The sequence below is a fragment of the Melospiza georgiana genome, chromosome 2, assembly GCF_028018845.1.
Source record: "Melospiza georgiana isolate bMelGeo1 chromosome 2, bMelGeo1.pri, whole genome shotgun sequence".
In the NCBI taxonomy this organism is placed as follows: domain Eukaryota; kingdom Metazoa; phylum Chordata; class Aves; order Passeriformes; family Passerellidae; genus Melospiza; species Melospiza georgiana.
Genome location: NC_080431.1, coordinates 53,616,119 through 53,636,717, shown reverse-complemented (window position 1 = coordinate 53,636,717; position 20,599 = coordinate 53,616,119). Strand labels below are relative to the sequence as shown.

Below are 20,599 nucleotides of genomic sequence, written 5' to 3'. Positions count from 1 at the left end.
TCCAATCAGGAAAGCTGTTCTAGGAGGTCTGTAAAAAAAATAGGACCATACAACTGTGTTGTAGGAGTGAAAAGTTTCCCACCACATAAGTTTTTTATGTACCATTCTATGCCAGTGGTCAAAACATATATACTTGACAGCCTTCTCTTATGAAGCACACTTGGCTCTTATTTTATAATTCTGCAGCTAAACACATGGCTACAATGAACTTTCCAAACTTGACAATGAGACCAATGCCATCGCCTAAAAATGACAAGCTCCTCTTAATGTGTCACAAATCAGTTCTGATATGTAAGCCCTAAACACTATTTTAAAAGCTTTGTAAATGGCTCTCATCAACTCTGTCTCCCACACTTTTCAAAACAGAGTTTTTGAGTCACATTTTTACTTCTCAGACTAAGAAAAGGCAAATCCTGCCAAGGATGGAATCCAAAGCACAAACAACAGCTTTCCATAGCAGCAGTACCATCCCAGGTGTCTCTGCACTTAAGTTCAGCTGCTGTCCCTGCTTTCCATGCTCTGCCTCATTCCCTCACCAGATACAACTGCTCTCTGGAAACCACCAACAGCAAAGCTGCGAAGCTGCAAGCCATGGAGATTTCAAAGCTTTCCTGAAATCCTAGCATTTTGAAGCAAATGCCTGGCCAAGCAAGAGGAGAACCTGCCCCTGACTCTGAGGAGACTCCACTCACTTCTCCCCACATTAAATAAAATTCTTGTCCCAATTACAATAGATGTAAACACATAGCATTTCTGTGTAGAGATGTGAACTCTCTCTCTAAAAACACCCCTGTTGAAACCATCACTGAACAAACTCCAAAAGAACAGATGGAAGAAGTGGATACTAATTCTACAGACAGCCTAAAACAATTGTGGTGGGAAGGGCTGCCACTCCTCATAGCAGCACCAATCCCTCTATTCTCTATCCACTACACAAATGAAAATCTATTATATTTTTACTGCCTTTTTTCTCTCTAGGAACATAAAGGAACTTATAGTACTTGTTGCAAGCAAACCACCTTCTTCAGACACACATTTTGAATGGATAAAGATGTCTTCAAACTCATAATGAAGCAAAAGAACAAAGTCCTCCCGAAGGAAAAAATGTGAAGTGCACAAAAAGGAGGCAGCAGCAGGAGGCTGAATCACAAAGCAGCACAAAGAGACAGTACCACAGATGTACACACAAATGTGCTCGTGTGCATGTGCTTGCCACAGCAAGCCTCTAATCCTGGAACAAATATCTGATTTAGGATAGAAGTCAGGACTACACAATGACACTAATCCCTCAAAAACATGTGACACACTTCACAGACATATCTATTTTTATTCGACACTAGATGACTTCAAAGTCAAGACAACTGTTTGAATTAGTTTATGGCAGGGCAAGCAGCTTGGCAATTCAAACACAGTAAGCATTTATAAAAAAGACATTGCTGCCATAATGCCAGATTGGTAAGGGGTAAAATGACCACATCATGATAAGAGCAAGGCCCAACTATCTGCATTTGTTAGTAAAAATACAGAGGAAAGGAATCCCATGATTCAGCAAGAGCCTTTCTCTTTCTTCCTTGTATTTGTAGAATGTGAGATTTCAGATCTACAGGGGAAAAATATTCATAAAACAATGAATATTGGAATGTGCAATTTCTCAAAGTACATATTAAAAAACCTAAGTCCATGTAATACCCATGATTTCATGTTTGAAGCCAACTATTTTGAAGTGAGAAGTCAATAAAAGAAACTTCAGGGCATTACGATTAGGCAAACTTATGTCCAATATACACAACCTTTGCATTTTTTAGGACAAAACTAATTTTCTTTCTAAAGGTCAGAAAAGAAAGCTATAGCAAATATTTACTTTTTCATATATCTAAGGCAATTTAAAATTATGTCCTTTTAGATATTTTTCCTTTTCCACTATTACTGTTGATGTTTGTATATGCCCAGATGCCCTGAACTACCATTTCAAGTAAAAATGAACAGAGGTATAAAAAAGCACAGTAATTCACACCACACTGCAGCTGCAAAATCATGTATTTGGAGTCATAGCCAGCTAGACATCTACATGGATGCATCTTCTGCACATCCAATAAATTGGATATTTGCAAAACTGTAATTGCTGATGATGGGCTTTGGATTCTTCAATAAATTATGACATTGAGCCATAAAGTTTAAAAGTAGACTACGTTATTTTATAAAATCCCTCACAGTTTTATTCTAACAAGCTTAGAAAACAGTGAGCTGAAACTTCAAGAACAAAAATCTTAATAAAGACAAGACACACATGAAACAGTAAGAGAAAACACAGTCTTAAAAGGGAAATACCAATTATACCAAAAAGTTACATATGAAATTCTGAGAAAGTGACGAGTGCTTTGTATCATCAAAGCAGCATACATCATTATCTTACAGTATTTTTCTACTGCTCTTTCTGCATAATACAGCTTGTGTTATAGAAATGAAGGAAATGGCACAGGTTCACAAAACCAGCTGTACCATTTTTGTCTCAACTTGCATGTATGACTGGAATTTTTGGGGTTTTTTTGTAACAGGAGAAAAATTTTTGTGAAAAACAATGACATGGCAATTCTTTGGTAACTTATTAATGTATACTGAGTAGAAACCCTATTGAATATTTGCTCACATCTAATTCAGTCCCCATTCACTAAAAGTTCAACTTTCAGAACACTTATTAGGAGCACAATGGGATCTATATACAGCTTTCAGCTATAAAAATTTGTTAATTTGTAAAAGGCATTTAAAGGACTACTACACTGCATTACACTGAACTTGAAAATATTTTTTTTTCTGTATCAAGGAAAAAGCCAAATTCTCACATCAAAATGCCACTTGTGATCCAGTGCAAACAAATTTTGCCTGCAAGAATATCCACTACAAGCTGTATTCATTATTTTATTGCAGTATGGATGAGATGACCTCCACAGGACATGAGAGTATGATGGGCACAGTACAGACTGGAAACCCATTTATTAGGATGCCATGGTTTGAAAATCTGACGATCACCGCAATGCAAAAAAATGAATGGGAAAAGAAACAGAGGAGCAAATATAATTAATGTTATTAATGAATATTAGGGTGAACTACAGTGCACTTTTTTTTTTTAACTCAAGGTGATCAACCTTATTATGTAACTAGCTATGAGCAATAAGTACCAATTATATCTAACTGGGTATCTCAATATTGACATCTCAAAGGTGAGGAACCATCAAAGAGTTGAACTGTTTGGTTCACAAGTACTAAAGCCACAGAACAGCAGCACAGAAGTGGGACTCTGAATTTAGCAAAAAACCTATTAGAGTAGATCAAAGATGTTTTAGTTTCCAGTTCCCCATTTAGTGTAGGAATTATTGACTTCAAAGATGGAAAGACAGATATTTTTCATATTTGCATTACATTTGAAATATATTTTGAAAAACTTTACTATATTCAGAAAATGTAAGGGTAATTTCACTACTTCTTTCCCTGTAAGATTTATAGATATTTGGAAGTGTAATCAATAACAACACCCAAAAAATACCAAACTGGATAAGTTTCATGTATGTTAGCACAGCTGTGCTTGTCATGAACCAAGTATGTTTGGTGTTTTTCACAATCTGTTTCAAGACGGCTTTACCATCTCTAACTACCAGAAACTGCACATAATGCTACACTTCAAATACCAGATATTGTCATAGCGGAGAACACACAGAAAATGGTCCCTAAGTGATGACTGTGTTTGCATGGTAAGCATATACAAAGTTAGGACTTCAGACAAGTTTGAGAGTTAAGTGTCACTGGGGCACATTCACTTGATCAACACTGGCACAACAGTAGTTCAGTTTCCAGCCCAGTGTCTACTCTGATAAAGCATTCATCACTGAAGACATGAACTTCCATTTCTGCACACTGAAAATGCAAAACACACACTCCTCTTACTGCCCTCCAAACTATTGGATACAGTGGATAATCAGATGTGTTATTAGACAGAGACAGATGTGTATTACAGGATGGCAGCAAAACCCTTCTCCACATGGTTTTCTCATTTGAAAAGATGTACTCATACATTCAGCTCAGCACTATATAAGGAGGGCACAACACAAACCATCCACAGGAGACCTGTTTACCACTTATGGGAGCAATAGCAAAACCCCAACCCTATAGAAGACATCACTTCTGTCTCAAATGTCAACACTGGACTATAAACAAACATATTAGTAGATTCTGAACTGATTCAAGCCATATGTCACTCAGTTTAATCAGAACAGCAAAATAATTAGAACAAGACAACAAAAACATCAAAGCAAAGATCTGCTCAAAGTGAAAGCTTAAATGTCAAGCTGTGATTGAATAAACAAGTGTCTGGTGTTGGAATTGCTGAGATTAGGCTCACAGTTAGAAGACAGGCCTGTGCAGGATGAAGCCACAAGTCTACAGCTACATACCAAATAAAAAGCTTAGACGCACTCACTGAACTCTCGCTTTGTCACAGATGACACTCTTTACAATAAAGTTGTTATATGTATGCACTGGAAGCTGCCACACCAAACCCATTAAAAATTTTGATTTATCCATCATCAGAAACTAATTTTTCCATTGTAAAACATATATCTAATACACTTGCTAATTTTTATGTATATCTGTCTATATCTATCTATCTACATATTTAAGCCACAGAAACCAGGAATAGAACTGCACTTAAAAGTTTTTTAATAAAATTTTACAAGTATCTGTGGAGTGGGAATATTTAGAGAGCAGCATTAAATAACAGCTGTATGGCCAGAATAATCAGTAACACACAAATTCTTATCCTAGTTATACACTAAAAGTCTATTACTTATTTTATTATATACTAGATGGGGGGAAATGAATGCATGTATTTCCAAGACACAAAACTGAGGTCCTTTGGTTAGCTAGCCTGAATTACAAATTTAGGCAACAGCATCTAGGCCAATATTGCAATGCCGATATAGGTTTATTCTTGAGGGTTTGCATTTTTCAATAAATCTTAATTTGTCAAATTAAAATAAATAATTAATATTATTAATTATAAATTTAAATAATAAATACATTTAAATTTCAATCAAATTAATATTTCATGTCAATAAGGAGAAAATCCCAAAATTGTCTTATTTTAAGTTTAGAGTAGATGAACAGAACCCAGAACTGGTAGGGAAATAGAAGTCATCAGTCCAGCAGTCTAACCACAGGCAGAGTTCAAACATACCAAAATAGTTCCTGCCTAATGTACGTCTAAACTGCTCTTTAAAACTTTGTAGGATGGAAAAGCTAGAGTCTTCCCAGAGTATCCATTTTCCTAGCTATATTGTCTTTGCTCCATTGGTCAGACAAACAAACAAACAAACAAACAGTATCTGCATGTTCACAGGTGATGAAACAGAGAAGATAATGATGGGACTTGCTTGATGCCACACTAAAGAATGGCAGGTCAAGGAATCTAATAGCTTATTCCCAAACTGTGTCACTGTACTGCATGACCTTCATCCTGAAACATTCTAAAGTCTTGCTCATATCCACTGCTAATTTACAGTCGCCTTTGGGGACTACTGTAGCAAGTGTTTAAAAGGACTCCAACACTGTTTTGTGTGACAGAAGAAAAAGATTATTCTACCATAGGAAAACATAACTACTCCAGTATGGAATTTAATCAGAACAGTAGAGATGAACAACAATCTTTAAAGTTACAGTACTCTTGTTAATATATAAGACTTTTTAAAAAATCACAGTAATTTGAAAAATAGCTCTCCAAGTGCTCTTAACATAGTATGTGCAGCGATAATTGGCACCCACTCGGAAAATACTATCACCTGCTGGAAGTTCCACCTGAAACTGCTTCAGTATCTGCAGCATTCTTGGATTTTCACAAAAAGTAAGAGGCTCAGCTCTATTTAGCTTGTGATACATATCTAGCCTACACCCAAATATGGAATAAGAGGAGCTTCACTGCTTCAACACATTTAGTGAGTAGTCTAGGCAACATGAAAGAAAAGCTATAAATAAGGAGATACATAAGTTCTTAAACTACAGCTGGAGGGGATAGAAGACATGGGACTAGCCTTCAGGATGCTACTCCTCTCTTCTATTTCAAGAGATTAGTAAAGATATTACGAGGAAGCAAGGGAAAGGGAGAAGTTTGAAAGGCAAAGGAAGGAAATTAAGTACCTGTAATTTTTCAGAGACAAAGCAGAAAGTTTGTGCGCACATGCGAACAGGTTATGCTGTTAGCAAATTCCAGTGATAAGTTATATACATCAAGACTATAAAAAGTATATGGAAAAGACAAAAGCCTAATAGATCCCAGGAGCGAAAAGTAGAAGTTGATTGTGGGGGTTTCTCCCCGAGGGCGAGCAGAGTGTCAACAGTCTTTCGAATGTGATGAATATCCGACTGCAGGATGTCATACGGAGAGCAGAGGTCAGCCTATCCCGAAGGGCAGCCATTAGAACAGAAAAAGAGTGCAAAAAATTAAAAATACAAAAATAGAAAGATATTGATAAATAAATTATCACAATATTCTAGCATAAACATGTAGGAATAGTTTCTTCCTAGTGTTGCCTTAGTCACTAGACATCCCAGCTTTCTTTTATTTCCTCTAAATACTGAATCTATCATATAACATCAGAATGTTAAGATAGAAAAGCTCAAGTCTTCTAATCCTTCCAAAATTGTGCCCAAGTTCACAAGGGTTAGGAAGTGCATGTGATCCGCTCGTTCCAATAAGGTCTGCACACCTTTGTCCATCTAGACCTTATTCAAATGCTTAAATGGAACCAACTGAAAAAACTAACTTAAAAATAGCAAAGAGTGGGTTAGAAAGCTGTTAAAAGCACAAGCAGCAGCAATATGAAGTCTAAAGAAAAAGTACTTAAAGAAATCATTAGAAGTATGCAAAATTCTCTAATATAGTAATCTAAACTTGGTATTCAAATATCACCTCAAATGATACCCAGGGATAGGAAATCAAAAAAGCATCGTAGCACTAACTATACTTAATTTTAGTAAAGTTTCTAAATTGAAGCATTGGACACTAAATTTCTTACATAGCATTTTTTAAATTATTAGCAGGTTAGATTCCCATCCATTTTTTGGAAAGTATCAATGACTTGATGTGGCAACTTACTCTGGACTAGCTATACAATATGAGGTGAAATATGTAATAGTACCAATATATTCACATAATATTTAACATTTAAATCAAACCAAGCAACACTAGTACTTTGAAAATGCAATCTAAGATATCATTTTACATTGTAAATAAGGCCTTACTGAGATAATGAATACTTACTGAACAAAATTACATGCAATAAGAATTTGAAAGAACACTGCTCCCGTGGAAGCTTTTCAGTGCCACTTCCTTAATGAACTGACAGTACACCAAATAAACCAAGACATGGAAGTTCAATGTCTGTTTTCTGTTAGGGCAAAGTTTCAAGCTCTAGTTTTAAATAAATTAAACTTTAAAATATTTTCAATGCCTTTCTATCCTGAAAAGTGGCTAGTGAAACTCTAAGTCAGGACTGTCATTTATACACAAATTAAATAGTGACACTTGTTTTTTCTTTTTTTTTTGTTTTATTTTTGCTTACCATGAGTGGTTCTAGCTTTACCAGGAGTCAAAAGCTGCAAAATTGTGTTACTTAGGCCAGCCGATACAGAGCAGAGAACCAACCTGCCTAGCAACAGCACTTTTTTTGCAGTCCTTTTTCAGAATTTTTTAACTCAAAACTCTAATGTGATAATAAACTTCAGAGCAATTCTGTTATTTTTTAGAGTATGAAAACTCACAGACAGCACAAAAACATGCTGATCTTGTTTAAAAACGGGATAGATTTAGTACTGTATTTGAGTACACCTACATCCACAAGCTGCTTACCACAGAAACAAGTTTTAGTGCAAACTATCACCAACCACATAATATACTGCGTTTATACCAAAGACACCAATAAACCCAGTAAATGCTGGATTAATTTTGGAACAACATCCAAGACTCAATTCCTATGTACTGCAAATACATATCAAAAGTAAATATCTAAGAGACGTCCAATTTATATTTTAAAAATAAAATGCCAGACCTTTATATCAAGGACCTTTAAAAATTTTTGTCCAAAAAAACCCCAAAACAATGCCAACAGTACCTACTGCAGTCAAATGGAAAAGGGAGGAATTTCAGACTTTAGAGACTGAGAGATGGTCATAGGTTGACTGTTTACAGATACTGATGAAGTTGCTAACCCAAGATTAACATCCTAAGCAGCATAAGGAGAAGCCAAAGCGTACAAAACCAGCCAACACATGCAGAAGAAACTTTCTACAGAAACTGCCATGATGTGTTTAGGTTAAATTCAGTGAAACTTGGGGAAGACTGAGGAATATCTATTTTTGTGTGTTCTGTGTTGATGGATAACTTGGTGTTTTATTCACACCTTATAATGTAAAATATTTCTACTTTATGTATTTTAGATTTGTCGATTAAAAATATATAGCTTTTCTAAAACAGTAGATGTATTTCCACTTATTGCACTGATCTTGTGCAATAAAAATACAAAACTAAAACATGACATCATGAAATAGTGTAAAAGCACATGACCTCCATACAAAGTCTCAAAGATAATCACTCATCCACCCATCTATGACAAATACTGCCCCTCTCATTTAGGGGACTGAAATGATTGCTAGTAAGAATGACAAAGATACACCTATTTAATAATTACATTTATGGACTGACATTACATCTACGAAGCTGTATGATTAAATCATAGAGCTGTCAATCATGCACACAGAATAAACACAGTAAGACAGAAATACGACAGCAAAAGCATAACCAGGTGTTTTGCGTGCACAAACCACCCTCATTCTGCATGCCCCTGCAGTAATTGAAAACAGAGAGCATTTCAGAACTGACCTCCTCGCATCTACACTCTGGTAAAAAAAGTCAAGAGTAAGCTTGCAGAAGTGCATTAAAGAAAGAAATCTGTAGTGCATATGCACTGTACTCAAAACATAAATGAAAGGAAGCTCAGAACTCTGATTTCAGGATTGTAATTGAGAGTGTATTGAATCACTTAACTCCATACCATAGGCCACACAGTGTCCATTACAGAGTCCAGAGGGAAAAGGTGGAGAAATGAGTCATACCTGATAAACTTACTGCAACTTCATGGATGTCTCATGATGAAACTATGGAGAAGTTAACTGATTACGTGAAGTGATTAGAAAACAAGCATAAGTGGCAATGATAATATACCTTGCATTAAACTGAAAAACATGATTACCAGTTGAACAACTAACAGGTGGATAGAAGGTAAAACACTTTACAGTCACTGCCTGGCTGCCTCCTTTGTTTTGTTATTTTTAGAATACAAAAGCCTCCTGTTATGTTTTTCTTTATTATTGTTTTACTTATTTTGCAATTCCTACACTAACTCAAGTCACACTGATTTTTAGAATAATCCTGTCTGACATTGCCACATAGTGAATCTCATTATCAGAGGAGAGCCTGATACATAGTATTAGGTCCCATTTGCAGGACTAAAGTCACTCAGAAGGGGCACAGATAAACCTTTTGTAGTCTGCATCTTTGTACAATGATGTGAGATCCAAAAAGCCATTCCTTATCATCACTCTCTTTTCTGCTCAATATGTTTACACAATGTAAATGACTGAAAATTTAAGAGATATGGTAGAAGTCTGTCATACCTACCCAAGGTATTATTTGTCATACCAAATCATGCTGCACACTGCTGATGTGCTGGAACACAGACACTGGAACATTTGACTGTGAAAGATTTCATTTTATCACTACCTTTTACAAATAGAAATTACCATTCTATTAGTAATCATGATAACTTCAGTATATCTTTATTTTTAAATAGATAAACTGTATCATGATCAATACAGTATGTTATGTGGGGAAGTATTTATTTTCCTTTTAAAAAGATAAATTGTACTTTTCTGACCTGACCCCAATAGAGAGTCAAAATATGCTTCTTAAGATATTACATTAGTGTAAGCTGAATACTATAAAAATTAATTCCTGTCTTTGTAAAAAGCTAATTTCACAGACATTGAAAAGACTACATTTTCTTTTTCAAAAAATGCTTAAAAGATCCTACTTCTGATACCCCTTATTTGTTCATAAGTGAGAACCAGAAAATATGTAGACCAAAACTTGTAACTTTTGTCTTTCACACATATTGCATGTACAGCTTTGTTTTGGTCTAAATATTACTTATAGTAAAGTATCATTCAACCCACCACAAATCAATTTTTAACTTTTGAAAGGACTACTGATTCACACTACTGAAATTGCATAACACCCTGTAATATGGATTACCAGGAATAACAGCTACCAAGAATAAAAGCTCAAGTTTAATTGAGTTATTAATTTGCAGGTTGAAATAGCAAAGTCTATGTCCTTATTCCTAGTATGAATACTGATTTTGCAATGACAAGTTGAAGAAAACTGCATTAATATTTTTGCCTTTATTTACATATATAGTTACTGGTTTTATGAAAGAGTAGTTGTAAACAAAATACTTCAATAACTTCACATACAAGGTAATGTGATGATAATTCACTCTTCTGACAATTTTTAATATCTTTGGCATGAGATGTCATTAGGAAGAGTAAAACTGCAATAGAATCATTACATTTGACACTTTGGGGGCCACGCTGCCACGCAAAAGAGAAGTAAAAAATCCAGCTTTATTTTTCAAACCCACAAAGTGTGAGAGGGTGAGTGCAACATGGATGAACTGAGTTAGCAGTGAGGTTGGTATTATTTGTGGGCTCACATGACATTAACAATGTTAAGTCCAGTGAATGGCACAATCCAAGTACTGTATGTCACTGAAAAATGCAGCAGGACCTCAGCCCTGCTGAGGTAAATCAGGTAATTTGATGGGTTTTAGTTAACAATGTAAAATAAAGTATTCTTTAGCAATTTTCTAAGAAACAAGAATTGAACCTTTTTGTAACACAACTCCTGAGGGATACAGCAGACATTTTCTGAATCTTCATACTTTCAGATACTTACCTGCCAACATCCCTTTCTCACATCAAACAAAAAGGTTGTTTTGTCTCAAAAAGTGATTTAAGAGGTTCACTGATACAGTGCTACAGCAAAGCCTAGTAGCAAAATTGGACACAATTTGATTGTTTTGCAATTCTCACACTTTTAACAGCCTCCTGGTGCAGCCAGAGCATTGCTATTTAGTTTCTTATTAAGGGTCAGACTTCAAACCTCCCTCTTGTGTGTGATCCAGCACGTCCCTTCTGCATGCAGTCAAAAGCATCATGTGGCTGTTCACAGAAATCAATTTCAATGTGTGCCCCACTGTATTGGAACTCTCACCTGGCAGATAATGGCTTTCAGAGTCTTCTACATACCAGTCATGATAAAGAGACAAGGATGTTCCTCAATTTTGTATTTGCAACTCTTTGGTCAAGATGCCAAATACTCAGTGTGACACATTTAGATAGCAGCTGCATTGTTCTACATCTGTATGAAACTTCCCAGGATCATTCTGGGAAAGTAATTTTGATCCAAGAATTGAATGCTGAAAACCACAGAAGTAAGAGACCATGTACATCAGCACAGCACAGCAATTACTTAGCTATTTTCTTATTTTCATTTTACATGACTAAACAGGAAATTATTCCAAACCTGTGGAGTTCAAGAAACAGCACATACTCTATTCCTTAAATAACTGAAAACGAACCAACACAAATTATGACCATTTACAAGCCTTTTCAAACCCATGGAGCAGAATTTCAAGTCAATTCTCAGGAACTAGACATGGGCATAAGTACCACAGAAAAGCCCAATACCTACAGATATATAAGGACTCAAAAGTAGAACCCATCACTTTCCCACATAAGGTGCTTGTTTTAAAAAAAAAGTCACTTCTTTTCCTGGTTTCTCCAGAGATAGCTAGGTACTGCACAGCTCATCCATCTGAAGCAGCATGAGCATGCCATCTGTAGTTCTTTAAAAACTTTGACAGCTGACTGCCATACTCACTATTACACAACTTTGCATTCCTAATCCATGTCCCTGGAACACACAGCAAAGTTCTAGCATCTACTAGCTAGTTCCACAACACAATGTGTTCTCACAAAATATAGCAAATTTTGTAAACATACATTTGCAAATTACCAATGGCTAATAAAAAAGAATATGCTCAGAGTACTTAAAACCTATTGTAAGTTTACAATTGCAAGCAGTTAATTTAATATTTAAGTGAATGAGTTTTTCCCTTCAAGAGAAGTTAAAGCTTGTTTAGATACATAAAGATGGTTAGTTTACAAATCAGACTGGTAAGATGTGGCTTTGAGCCCAAGCCTCCATGCAACTCTTCAACAAATAAACTTTAATAAAATTGTAAAAATCCAAAAGAATTCAATAGTAATTTTGATAAAAGGATTAAAAAGGAGGAGTAATAAATATATATATATGGAAATGCCTATTCACAAAATACGAAGAAGATATTTCTCCAGAGAGCTTACTTAGAGAAATCCAGAATCAAAAAGAAGGAAAGCTTTCTGAAAGATCTCAGAGCAGCAATGAAAACAGATCTTTGCCTTTTCTTTCCCAAAAGGCTACAGCCAAGAAAATTTGACTTGTATTCTATTCACTGATGATTTATGATATATCAGAAAAATTTTGGGGCTGCTTTAAAAATGCTTCATGTCTAGAAGTCCACAACAACAAGATTTTCATCTTCTCTGAAGTGAAATTTTACCTTTAATTTGAAATCATTCTAACATAATAAATTATGTAACTACAAGAACTAAATGAACCATTACAGCTTAAGAGCCATTTCACTGAATTGTCAAATTAAATTCATGATGAACCATTCATTGGAACTGTAAGAAAGTCTCCCCCTCAAAATTCCTACAAATAGCAAAAATTATCTGTCACTTTTGCTGTCCTCCAAATCAAGTGCTAAAATATAGATAAAACAAAGAATTGACACTATAATTCTTTCTCAATGTGAAATCTTGCATTACCATCTGCTGCCCAAGGGGATGGTGGTGGAAATCACACAAAATATCTTTACATTTCAGCATTCTTGAAACAGACAAAAAAGAACTCAGCCTTAGTTATACTGTCATATGTAGGCACCAGTGAAAATACATCATGTAATTTTCCTGTGTTCAGTTTAAAATGACCTTATATAACCTTTACCTTCTTTTGAAGGTCACGTATTTGAAATTTAACTTTTTCTAATAGATTCTTCTAAAGAAGAAGGAAGTCTTTGAAATAATCCCAATGCAACTGCAGTATTCATTACATTAGTTATGAAGATGAGAATAAATTACATGATGAGTGATACCATTCTTAAATGAAAATCAGAATTACCAAGCACTGCAATTTCCCTGTCTCCAACTACTGAAATACTTATAACTACATGATAGAATCTTACACATACATGCTTTCCATACTTAACATACAATGCTTTTCTTCAAATCGCTGTAGAAATATTTCAATACAAGAGATGAGTCTGTTATTAGTCATCAATGCATAGAGTACTTAACATTGTAAAAAATGGAAATATTGCAAAAAAAAGTAAAAATTAAGAAGGATGAAGTTCATATTCTAAAAGCATGAGGTAAAAATGCAGTTATGTTGTGCAATGAAAAAAATAGCAAGCTTTTGGCTACTTACATAATACATTATCATAATTCCTTATTTATTTTTCATAGCAAAAAAGATATATTAGAGATAATAGTGAATTACTCTTTTGAGACAACACCTGAAATTTTTAAGTGCTATGAAATAAGCCACTTAAATGCACTAAAGTAGTATTAAATCACATTATTTAGCTCAGTTTTTAAATTGTGTCTTTATTGCTAAAAACCTGTAGTGCATAAAATTATCATTCAGCTTTCATGTAATTAATGTGTTTTCATTTTTGAACATCTAGAAATGACAGTCAATTAAATTACCTCTGGTATCCCCAGTTTTCTACATGCATCCAAAAAGTTTTCCACGTTTCTCCTGCATTTGGCCATGCTAAGTTTAGGCTGTAGAACAGAAAAAAAATCGTCTATGGCTAAAGAAGTCATGAAGAACAGACTTAACTGTAATTAACAGGCTCACACCTTTAAAATTTTTTATGTACTCACAAATTTATAGTAGCTATACATTATATTAATGTCCCAGAAGTATTAATGTCTCATTACTTTAGAATCTCAAACATTTCTACAATTTGTCTCACTCAGAACTATTTACCAAATACTTACAAAAGTATCATGTTACCAAAAAGAAAAACCAAAACCCAAACTCCTCACTATTTTAGTTTCTAATTTTATCAGATGTGAAACAATTGTAATTCCTGAATATTCACTTAAACCAAGAATTCACTGCAGTAGCAAGGAATTCAAAGAACTGATTTTCCAGGCTAAAGTAATTTGAAGGCTGTTTCAAGGAAGAGAATATCAATATAAAGTTGAAACAAAATGAAAAAAAAAATTAAAATATGCGCCTTTTGTTACAGAAAATACCACAAGATATTTATTTTTCAAAATCAGCATGAGAAGTTTTTACGCCAGATATTCAAGTTTTCAAATTTTGGCAATGTTATATTTTTACCAAAGATAGAAATTATTTCAAGTCAAGGAACAGCATAAGAAATTGCACCAGAATATCTGAAAAAGTATATTTTTCTTAAATCTGTCTTCTTGAAAGTTCTTACAGACTGCCTCCAAAATCCACATGGTATTCTCAGAATTGAGAATCAGGGTGCACATGGCAAATTTTTACCAAATTTTATGTTAAAAAGAAAAAAAAACAAATAGTTGAAAACACACAAAACCTCTTCAGAACCAGACTGTTACCAGAAACATGGAACAATGATCTATCCAATAAACAGATATAAACAGAGAAAACACAATAGTGTTTTCTTAAGTTTTAATAAGTATACACAGTTTATGTACTGTAATCTTCAGGTCCTTAGATTTAGGTAAGCCAATATTAAATCACTATAGTGCAAGTTTCTGTTCTGTCTGCGGGTAAAAGGAATCACCTCTACGTATTACCCAACAGGACAAATATAGCAATAACTGTTGTAAGTGCTTTAGTGGTATGACATCTGCTAAGCCATACACCGCTGAAGCCAACCTCACTTTTTTTCAATCAATGAAGGACAGGCTAGTTTTCTTTTTTAAGGGTGTACTAGAACGAAAACTTGTAACCAAAGCTTTTCATATTGTTCTGAACAGAAATGTCATGAAAATACCTGATCTTGTTGCTAGGTTAGGAACAAGGCAGGATAATTTTGTTCATTTATAAGTGTGCTTGTGTATATATACACACACATATACCTAGATGATATATATAAATGAATTATATATAAAAGTTAATGAACATTTGCAATCATACAAAAATTGCCTGTAACAGCAGAGATCTTTCATTGAACAGTAACATGGTTTATGTACCCACATATCACTTGGGAATGAAACAGTAATCAATAAAACACTTCAGTGCAGCAAGAAACTTGCAACTCACTACTGCTGGTGAGGGCACATGAATGCTGCCGACAGAGCGAGGGCGGACGTGGTTCACTAAATGGCACAGAACGACGCCGTCCATCAGGGCCGAGCCCAGGTCCTCGGGCAAACAGATCTTTAGCCTTGTTTCTATGTTCTGCAAAGGAAGAATGCAGGCACACCTTGATATAGAAATGCATGAATGGGACAAAAAGGCAATAAATATCCTCATCTCCTATGCTGTCGGGCACATAGCTAGGTTTGGAACTTTTATTACCAAAACCCACAGTTCCTTTATATAACTAATTCTTTAGAAACTAAACCACAACCTCCTTTATGCTGGTCACTCAACTACATAAACTTCCTTAAATGAACTCAACACTGCAATGCTGTTGCCACAATATGCAACTATTTTTACACAGAGAGGTATAGAAACACATATTCATGCAATTAGTCATGTGACTGACTGTATGCGACTCCTTCCTTTTACCATTTCCCCAAGTCTTCTACTTATCCATCTTAAATTTTCTTTATCAGCAGAAAACTGAAACAGAACTACATTGTGTTAATGACTGAACAAGCAGAGAATAAAAGGCAATCTTTCCCTAGTAGCCTAAAAATTACTCAGGAAGCTTTAGAGTGATCAGAAAAATAGGTAAGGGAAGGCAAAACATTCAGATATAAAAGAGAAATTCTGGATACACGTTATAAGAAAAACAGAAGTCTCAACAAACAGAATTTGATATTGTAAAATAAAATACTTTTGAAAATACTTAAGTATTTTAAAAAATCCAGAAAACCCAACAGATTGTTATATTTGATGAGTTTCCTGAACTGTGCTCCAATTTTGAAAACATTCCAACTCTACATTAGGAGATAATTACTCTCCATTGTCTTTAAATAGATATTTCTTTGTTGAACCTCTTAATGTCATTACTCTCTATTAATATCTTACCTCAACCTATACTGGTTGAATATGAATACCTATGAATAGGTAATTCTTTTTAGAATAAAGGAAGTAGGTTGGAAGAGACTTTTGGAGGTCACAGTGTAACAAATTTGAAGTGACACCAGAGCCCTGGTTAGTTAAGTTTTGGATATCTGCAAGGACAGAGAGCCCACAGAATCTCCAAGCAATTTTAGTCAGTGTTTCACTGTCCTTATGGCAAAGAATTTTCTCCTTATAACTATTAGAAATGTCTTTCTCTGCAATTTATGCCACTGTTTTTCATGGATTCACTGCTAATCTTTGAAAAGCCTGGCCTTCCACCTTCTCTTTTACTACCCTTCAGGCAGCTGAAGGCAGTCACATGATATTCTCAGCACTCTAAAGCAACAAATCCAATCTAAAGAAATCTAGCTCTTCACTTCTTTCTCATTCATTGTTTATTTGGGTGGCCTCACCACAAAACAGCCTCCACTGAAGCACTCTAGGGTTTCATTATATTTTCCCATTTTTTCTTTTACTAGACACACTACTCAAATACTTGCATGTAGGTTTCTCAACTGGCAAATAAGGGAGTTCATCATGTTCACTAATAAAATGTTTCATTTTCACCTTGGTTTAATTCACAAATCAGAAAACATTTTTAGTAATACACACAAAAAAATACACTTTGAGACTGTTTTTCCAAAACTTGTTACAAAAAGATTCATATAAAGTTAATAAAATAAAAATGTATTTGTTAGAACACTAATTTGTCTGTTGGGAGACTATTCAGTGTAGCTCAGGGTGTGCTTTTTACAGGAGCACAGTGCACCTACAATACCAACTCAATACCATTTCATGCTGGAGTTCATGGCTCTGTGGAATCTCACTACATGCTAACTTACCATTAAACAATTCAAAAGCAAAATTTACTAATATATGTATTTATTGAATAAAGTAAAAACTTAATGACTGGTATGTTCTGGGCTTTTTTCTTGTGCAGTACATAATCAAATGTTCTGGTGGTTACCAATGTCACTAAAGGACCCAGTATATCTAAATAAGTTTCATTAATTTGAAAATCTCACTTTGTGTTTTCAAACACGGTCAGTTTCTACCTCAATGACTTGTAATCAAAATTCTCACAAGAAACAAAATAATTTGCATTCCAGGTCATGCTATTTCAGGGTGAGAGTAAAGAAGGATAGTGAGTGGAGCTAAAACATAACACATTAAACCAGCATTATTGGTAGTAGCATTAGGTAATACCTAATACTGTGTAGAGACATCCTTATTACTTCTCCACAATCATGCCTGATTGTGACACAGTGAATAACCTTGTTCTACTTTTCATTGTGAGGATTAACTGAACTAATGCACAAGGCAGGGATCTTGCAAAAATTAGCTATGATTATTTTTAGGAACTTGAGGCTTGCTACATACCTATGGTAACTCTTCAAAGAAATGTTTAAAAGCTGCATTGATGCTGCTGAACAGACTAGGCTCAGAATAACTACAAACTACTGCAGTTTATTACTGCTACTTCCCCATTACCACATTTTCTTTCCCACTGCCAACAAGTCTCTCTCAACTAATTCCTGCATCTTGTCCTTTTGGCATCATTCAGGTTTAGAATTGATAATACACTACATTCTATCAACTATGTTAAATCTTTAATAAGACCTGTTCTGTTAAAAAATATATATAATCAGCAGGGAAAAGTTAGGTTAATTCATACTTAGAACAGGTGAGGGCCTGAGGTAAGACAAAGCAAATCTACAAGTCTGTAACGTTCTGCATTAAAAATTCCACCTTTTAAGCACTATTTGGTAAAGAGAAGAACCCTGTTGCTTTAAAATTAAATAATAGAAGATATGTTATTTAAAACAAACTGATGATTTTTCAATTGACTATTCCATGAAGCTAATGAGATAAGAACAAATAGTCTTGTAATTCAGATGTGAAGTGAAAATCAGCAATCACTTTCAGGATTTGCAGTTATGTTAATGTCTGTCCCTCTGTCCTGTTAATGGGATGTAACTGGAAACCTTGACAGGTTCAGGCTTGTGACATTCCTCACAGCAAAGGCTGTCAGCTGTTTTTTTCAACACAACCAGGTGTCACACAAACATTGCTACCCCAGTATTAGTTGTGTAACACAAATCCTATGCACCAATTTTCCCATCAGGTTCTAGCTCTTACATTCAAGACAATGTATCAGGAAATCGACTTCTGTATTCAGATTTTCCACTGATGAAATACTGATTTAATTTCTAAGAAAGCACTTCAAGCATTAGTTATCTACTTTCAGCTTGAACTAATAAATTTCACTCTGCCTTTTACATGCAAAACTGAGGATTTCTCCAGCTGCCTGGAAATAGTTCCTAGACCTCTCTCTCTGTCTCAAATGCTCACTTCATCCTTTCTGATTAAATTAAACAAGTAGCTAATTCCACCAGTGCAAGCCATGCTGATTAACTGGATGTCATTCAGGTAACTCCCATTATTATTTCTCATTTTTACAAAGTCTTTCCTGAAATACAGACATCTGACTGTGATAAAGAACTTCAGCAATAGTCTCATCAATGTGATTTGCAGAAGCAATATTGCCTCATATAACCTTTCTTGTATTTTTCTCCTTCGGCAACTTTCCCAAAGAAAAACTAAAAAAGACATTCCATCAGCATAAATTAATTCTACCAACACTCACATACCTCACGTAGCTGCTCCACAAGCTCTCTCTCTTCTCTCATCTGCTCCATTTTCCTTCGAATTGTGAACTGTGGGTCTATTGATTCCAAATTTCTTTGTGGTCTTAAGAACACTGTGATTTTTAAAAAGACAGATTTTAGTTTAAGAACAAACACTTTTATTTTTTTATTTCTAAATTAAGCAAAATCCTTAGGCATTGCCTCCAGCAAAAACAGCTAGAAATTTTTTTTTGTCCTCCAGAGGACAGAAAAATCTGATCTTAGATTACAATTATGAATGGCTGCTTTTGGGATATTGCTGTGGACAGTGTCCTGAGGCAGCAATGGTGCAGATAATTTATCATCCAAATCCTAATCTGAACAGGCAAGTTTTGTCAGATGATCAAGCACCAGCAGTGTCCCTTAGAGAGTCTGATCTCTACAATGCTCTGTATTTAACATGGCAGGAAACACCTCTTACTCTTAAGTAGAACTCTCTCCTAACGAGATGCTGAATTGTGTAAAAAGCTGTGACAAGCCTCCTACACAGAACAAAATGCTTACTAGATAAGGTTATGCTAAAAAAATAAAAAACAAAAACAAACCCACCAAACAAAGACAAATGTAGGAAGACTCAGCCATTCAGTAAGTACCTACACTAAAAAGTCATATTGCAAACGCAGCATAGCACACACCCTTGGCAGTTCTCCTTCCTACCAGTCCTGTCAACTCTCACTGCCCACAATACAGTCCCTAGAAATCATTACATGACATTTCTGCAAATATGCACCTCCACCCTTCCATTTCTGTGAGCAGTGACTGCTTTGAATGGGTTGGAAGAACAAGAGGATGTACAGCCAAAATGCAACTGTCCCTGCTTGTGACTCTGTTTGCCACCTCACACAAGTGTGGTCACGAGGAATCTCACCCAACTGTGTGTAGGTTTACCTGTATGCAGGCTGTTTAAGTAATGAGAGAATTGATCTAAGTTACTTCTCTAGCCAAAGGGACAGACAGACAGCACCTATGGCACTTCAGCCAATAGGCAGAGGTCTTTCCCCTAGCTACTATAAGCTTAAGGCAACAAACTCCTTGTATATCTTTAGGCTATTCATCTTAGGTATCAAGACAGAATAAACCATGGCCAATTACCAAACTTGCTTCCTTCCACTACTTGACCCATACAGTCCTGATTTAACTTTTCTCAGTGAACTGAAATTTGCTATAATTTCAGTAAAATCAGTAATTTCTGGAATGCCATATTAATGCTATTTGTTAAACAGAACTGCTTTTAAACAGAACACCTAATATTACAGTTCTATATTAATTAGCAAACTAATGTCATCAGAAATCCCAGGGATAGAGTGGGAGAGCATCCTGTAGAGAATGTACAGGACTGAGAACTACAGAGAGTGACTGCAGCTCAAATCCCTTCTCCGACACATCCTCAGTACTGTCATCACTCAAA

The 20,599-nt window shown here is 35.1% G+C and overlaps 1 protein-coding gene across 7 annotated transcripts in view; it reads right to left on the bottom strand.

Annotated features, from left to right (window-relative positions):
- Positions 1–20,599, bottom strand: part of LRCH1 (leucine rich repeats and calponin homology domain containing 1) — a 113,440-nt gene that overhangs the window by 3,689 nt on the left and 89,152 nt on the right. For 4 of the 7 annotated variants that reach the window (XR_009114180.1, XR_009114181.1, XR_009114183.1 and 1 more), the window contains 4 exons: positions 19,156–19,265; positions 15,533–15,670; positions 13,972–14,049; positions 6,184–6,441 (listed from right to left, as the gene is read on the bottom strand). Coding sequence is in view for 3 of the 7 variants with exons in the window: in XM_058019076.1 (XP_057875059.1) it covers positions 13,972–14,049; positions 15,533–15,670; positions 19,156–19,265 (326 nt within the window). In the remaining 4 variants the exon portion in view is untranslated. The remainder of the gene's footprint in view (positions 1–6,183; positions 6,442–13,971; positions 14,050–15,532; positions 15,671–19,155; positions 19,266–20,599) is intronic. The other 3 variants (XM_058019076.1, XM_058019077.1, XM_058019079.1) reach the window with 1 other exon arrangement.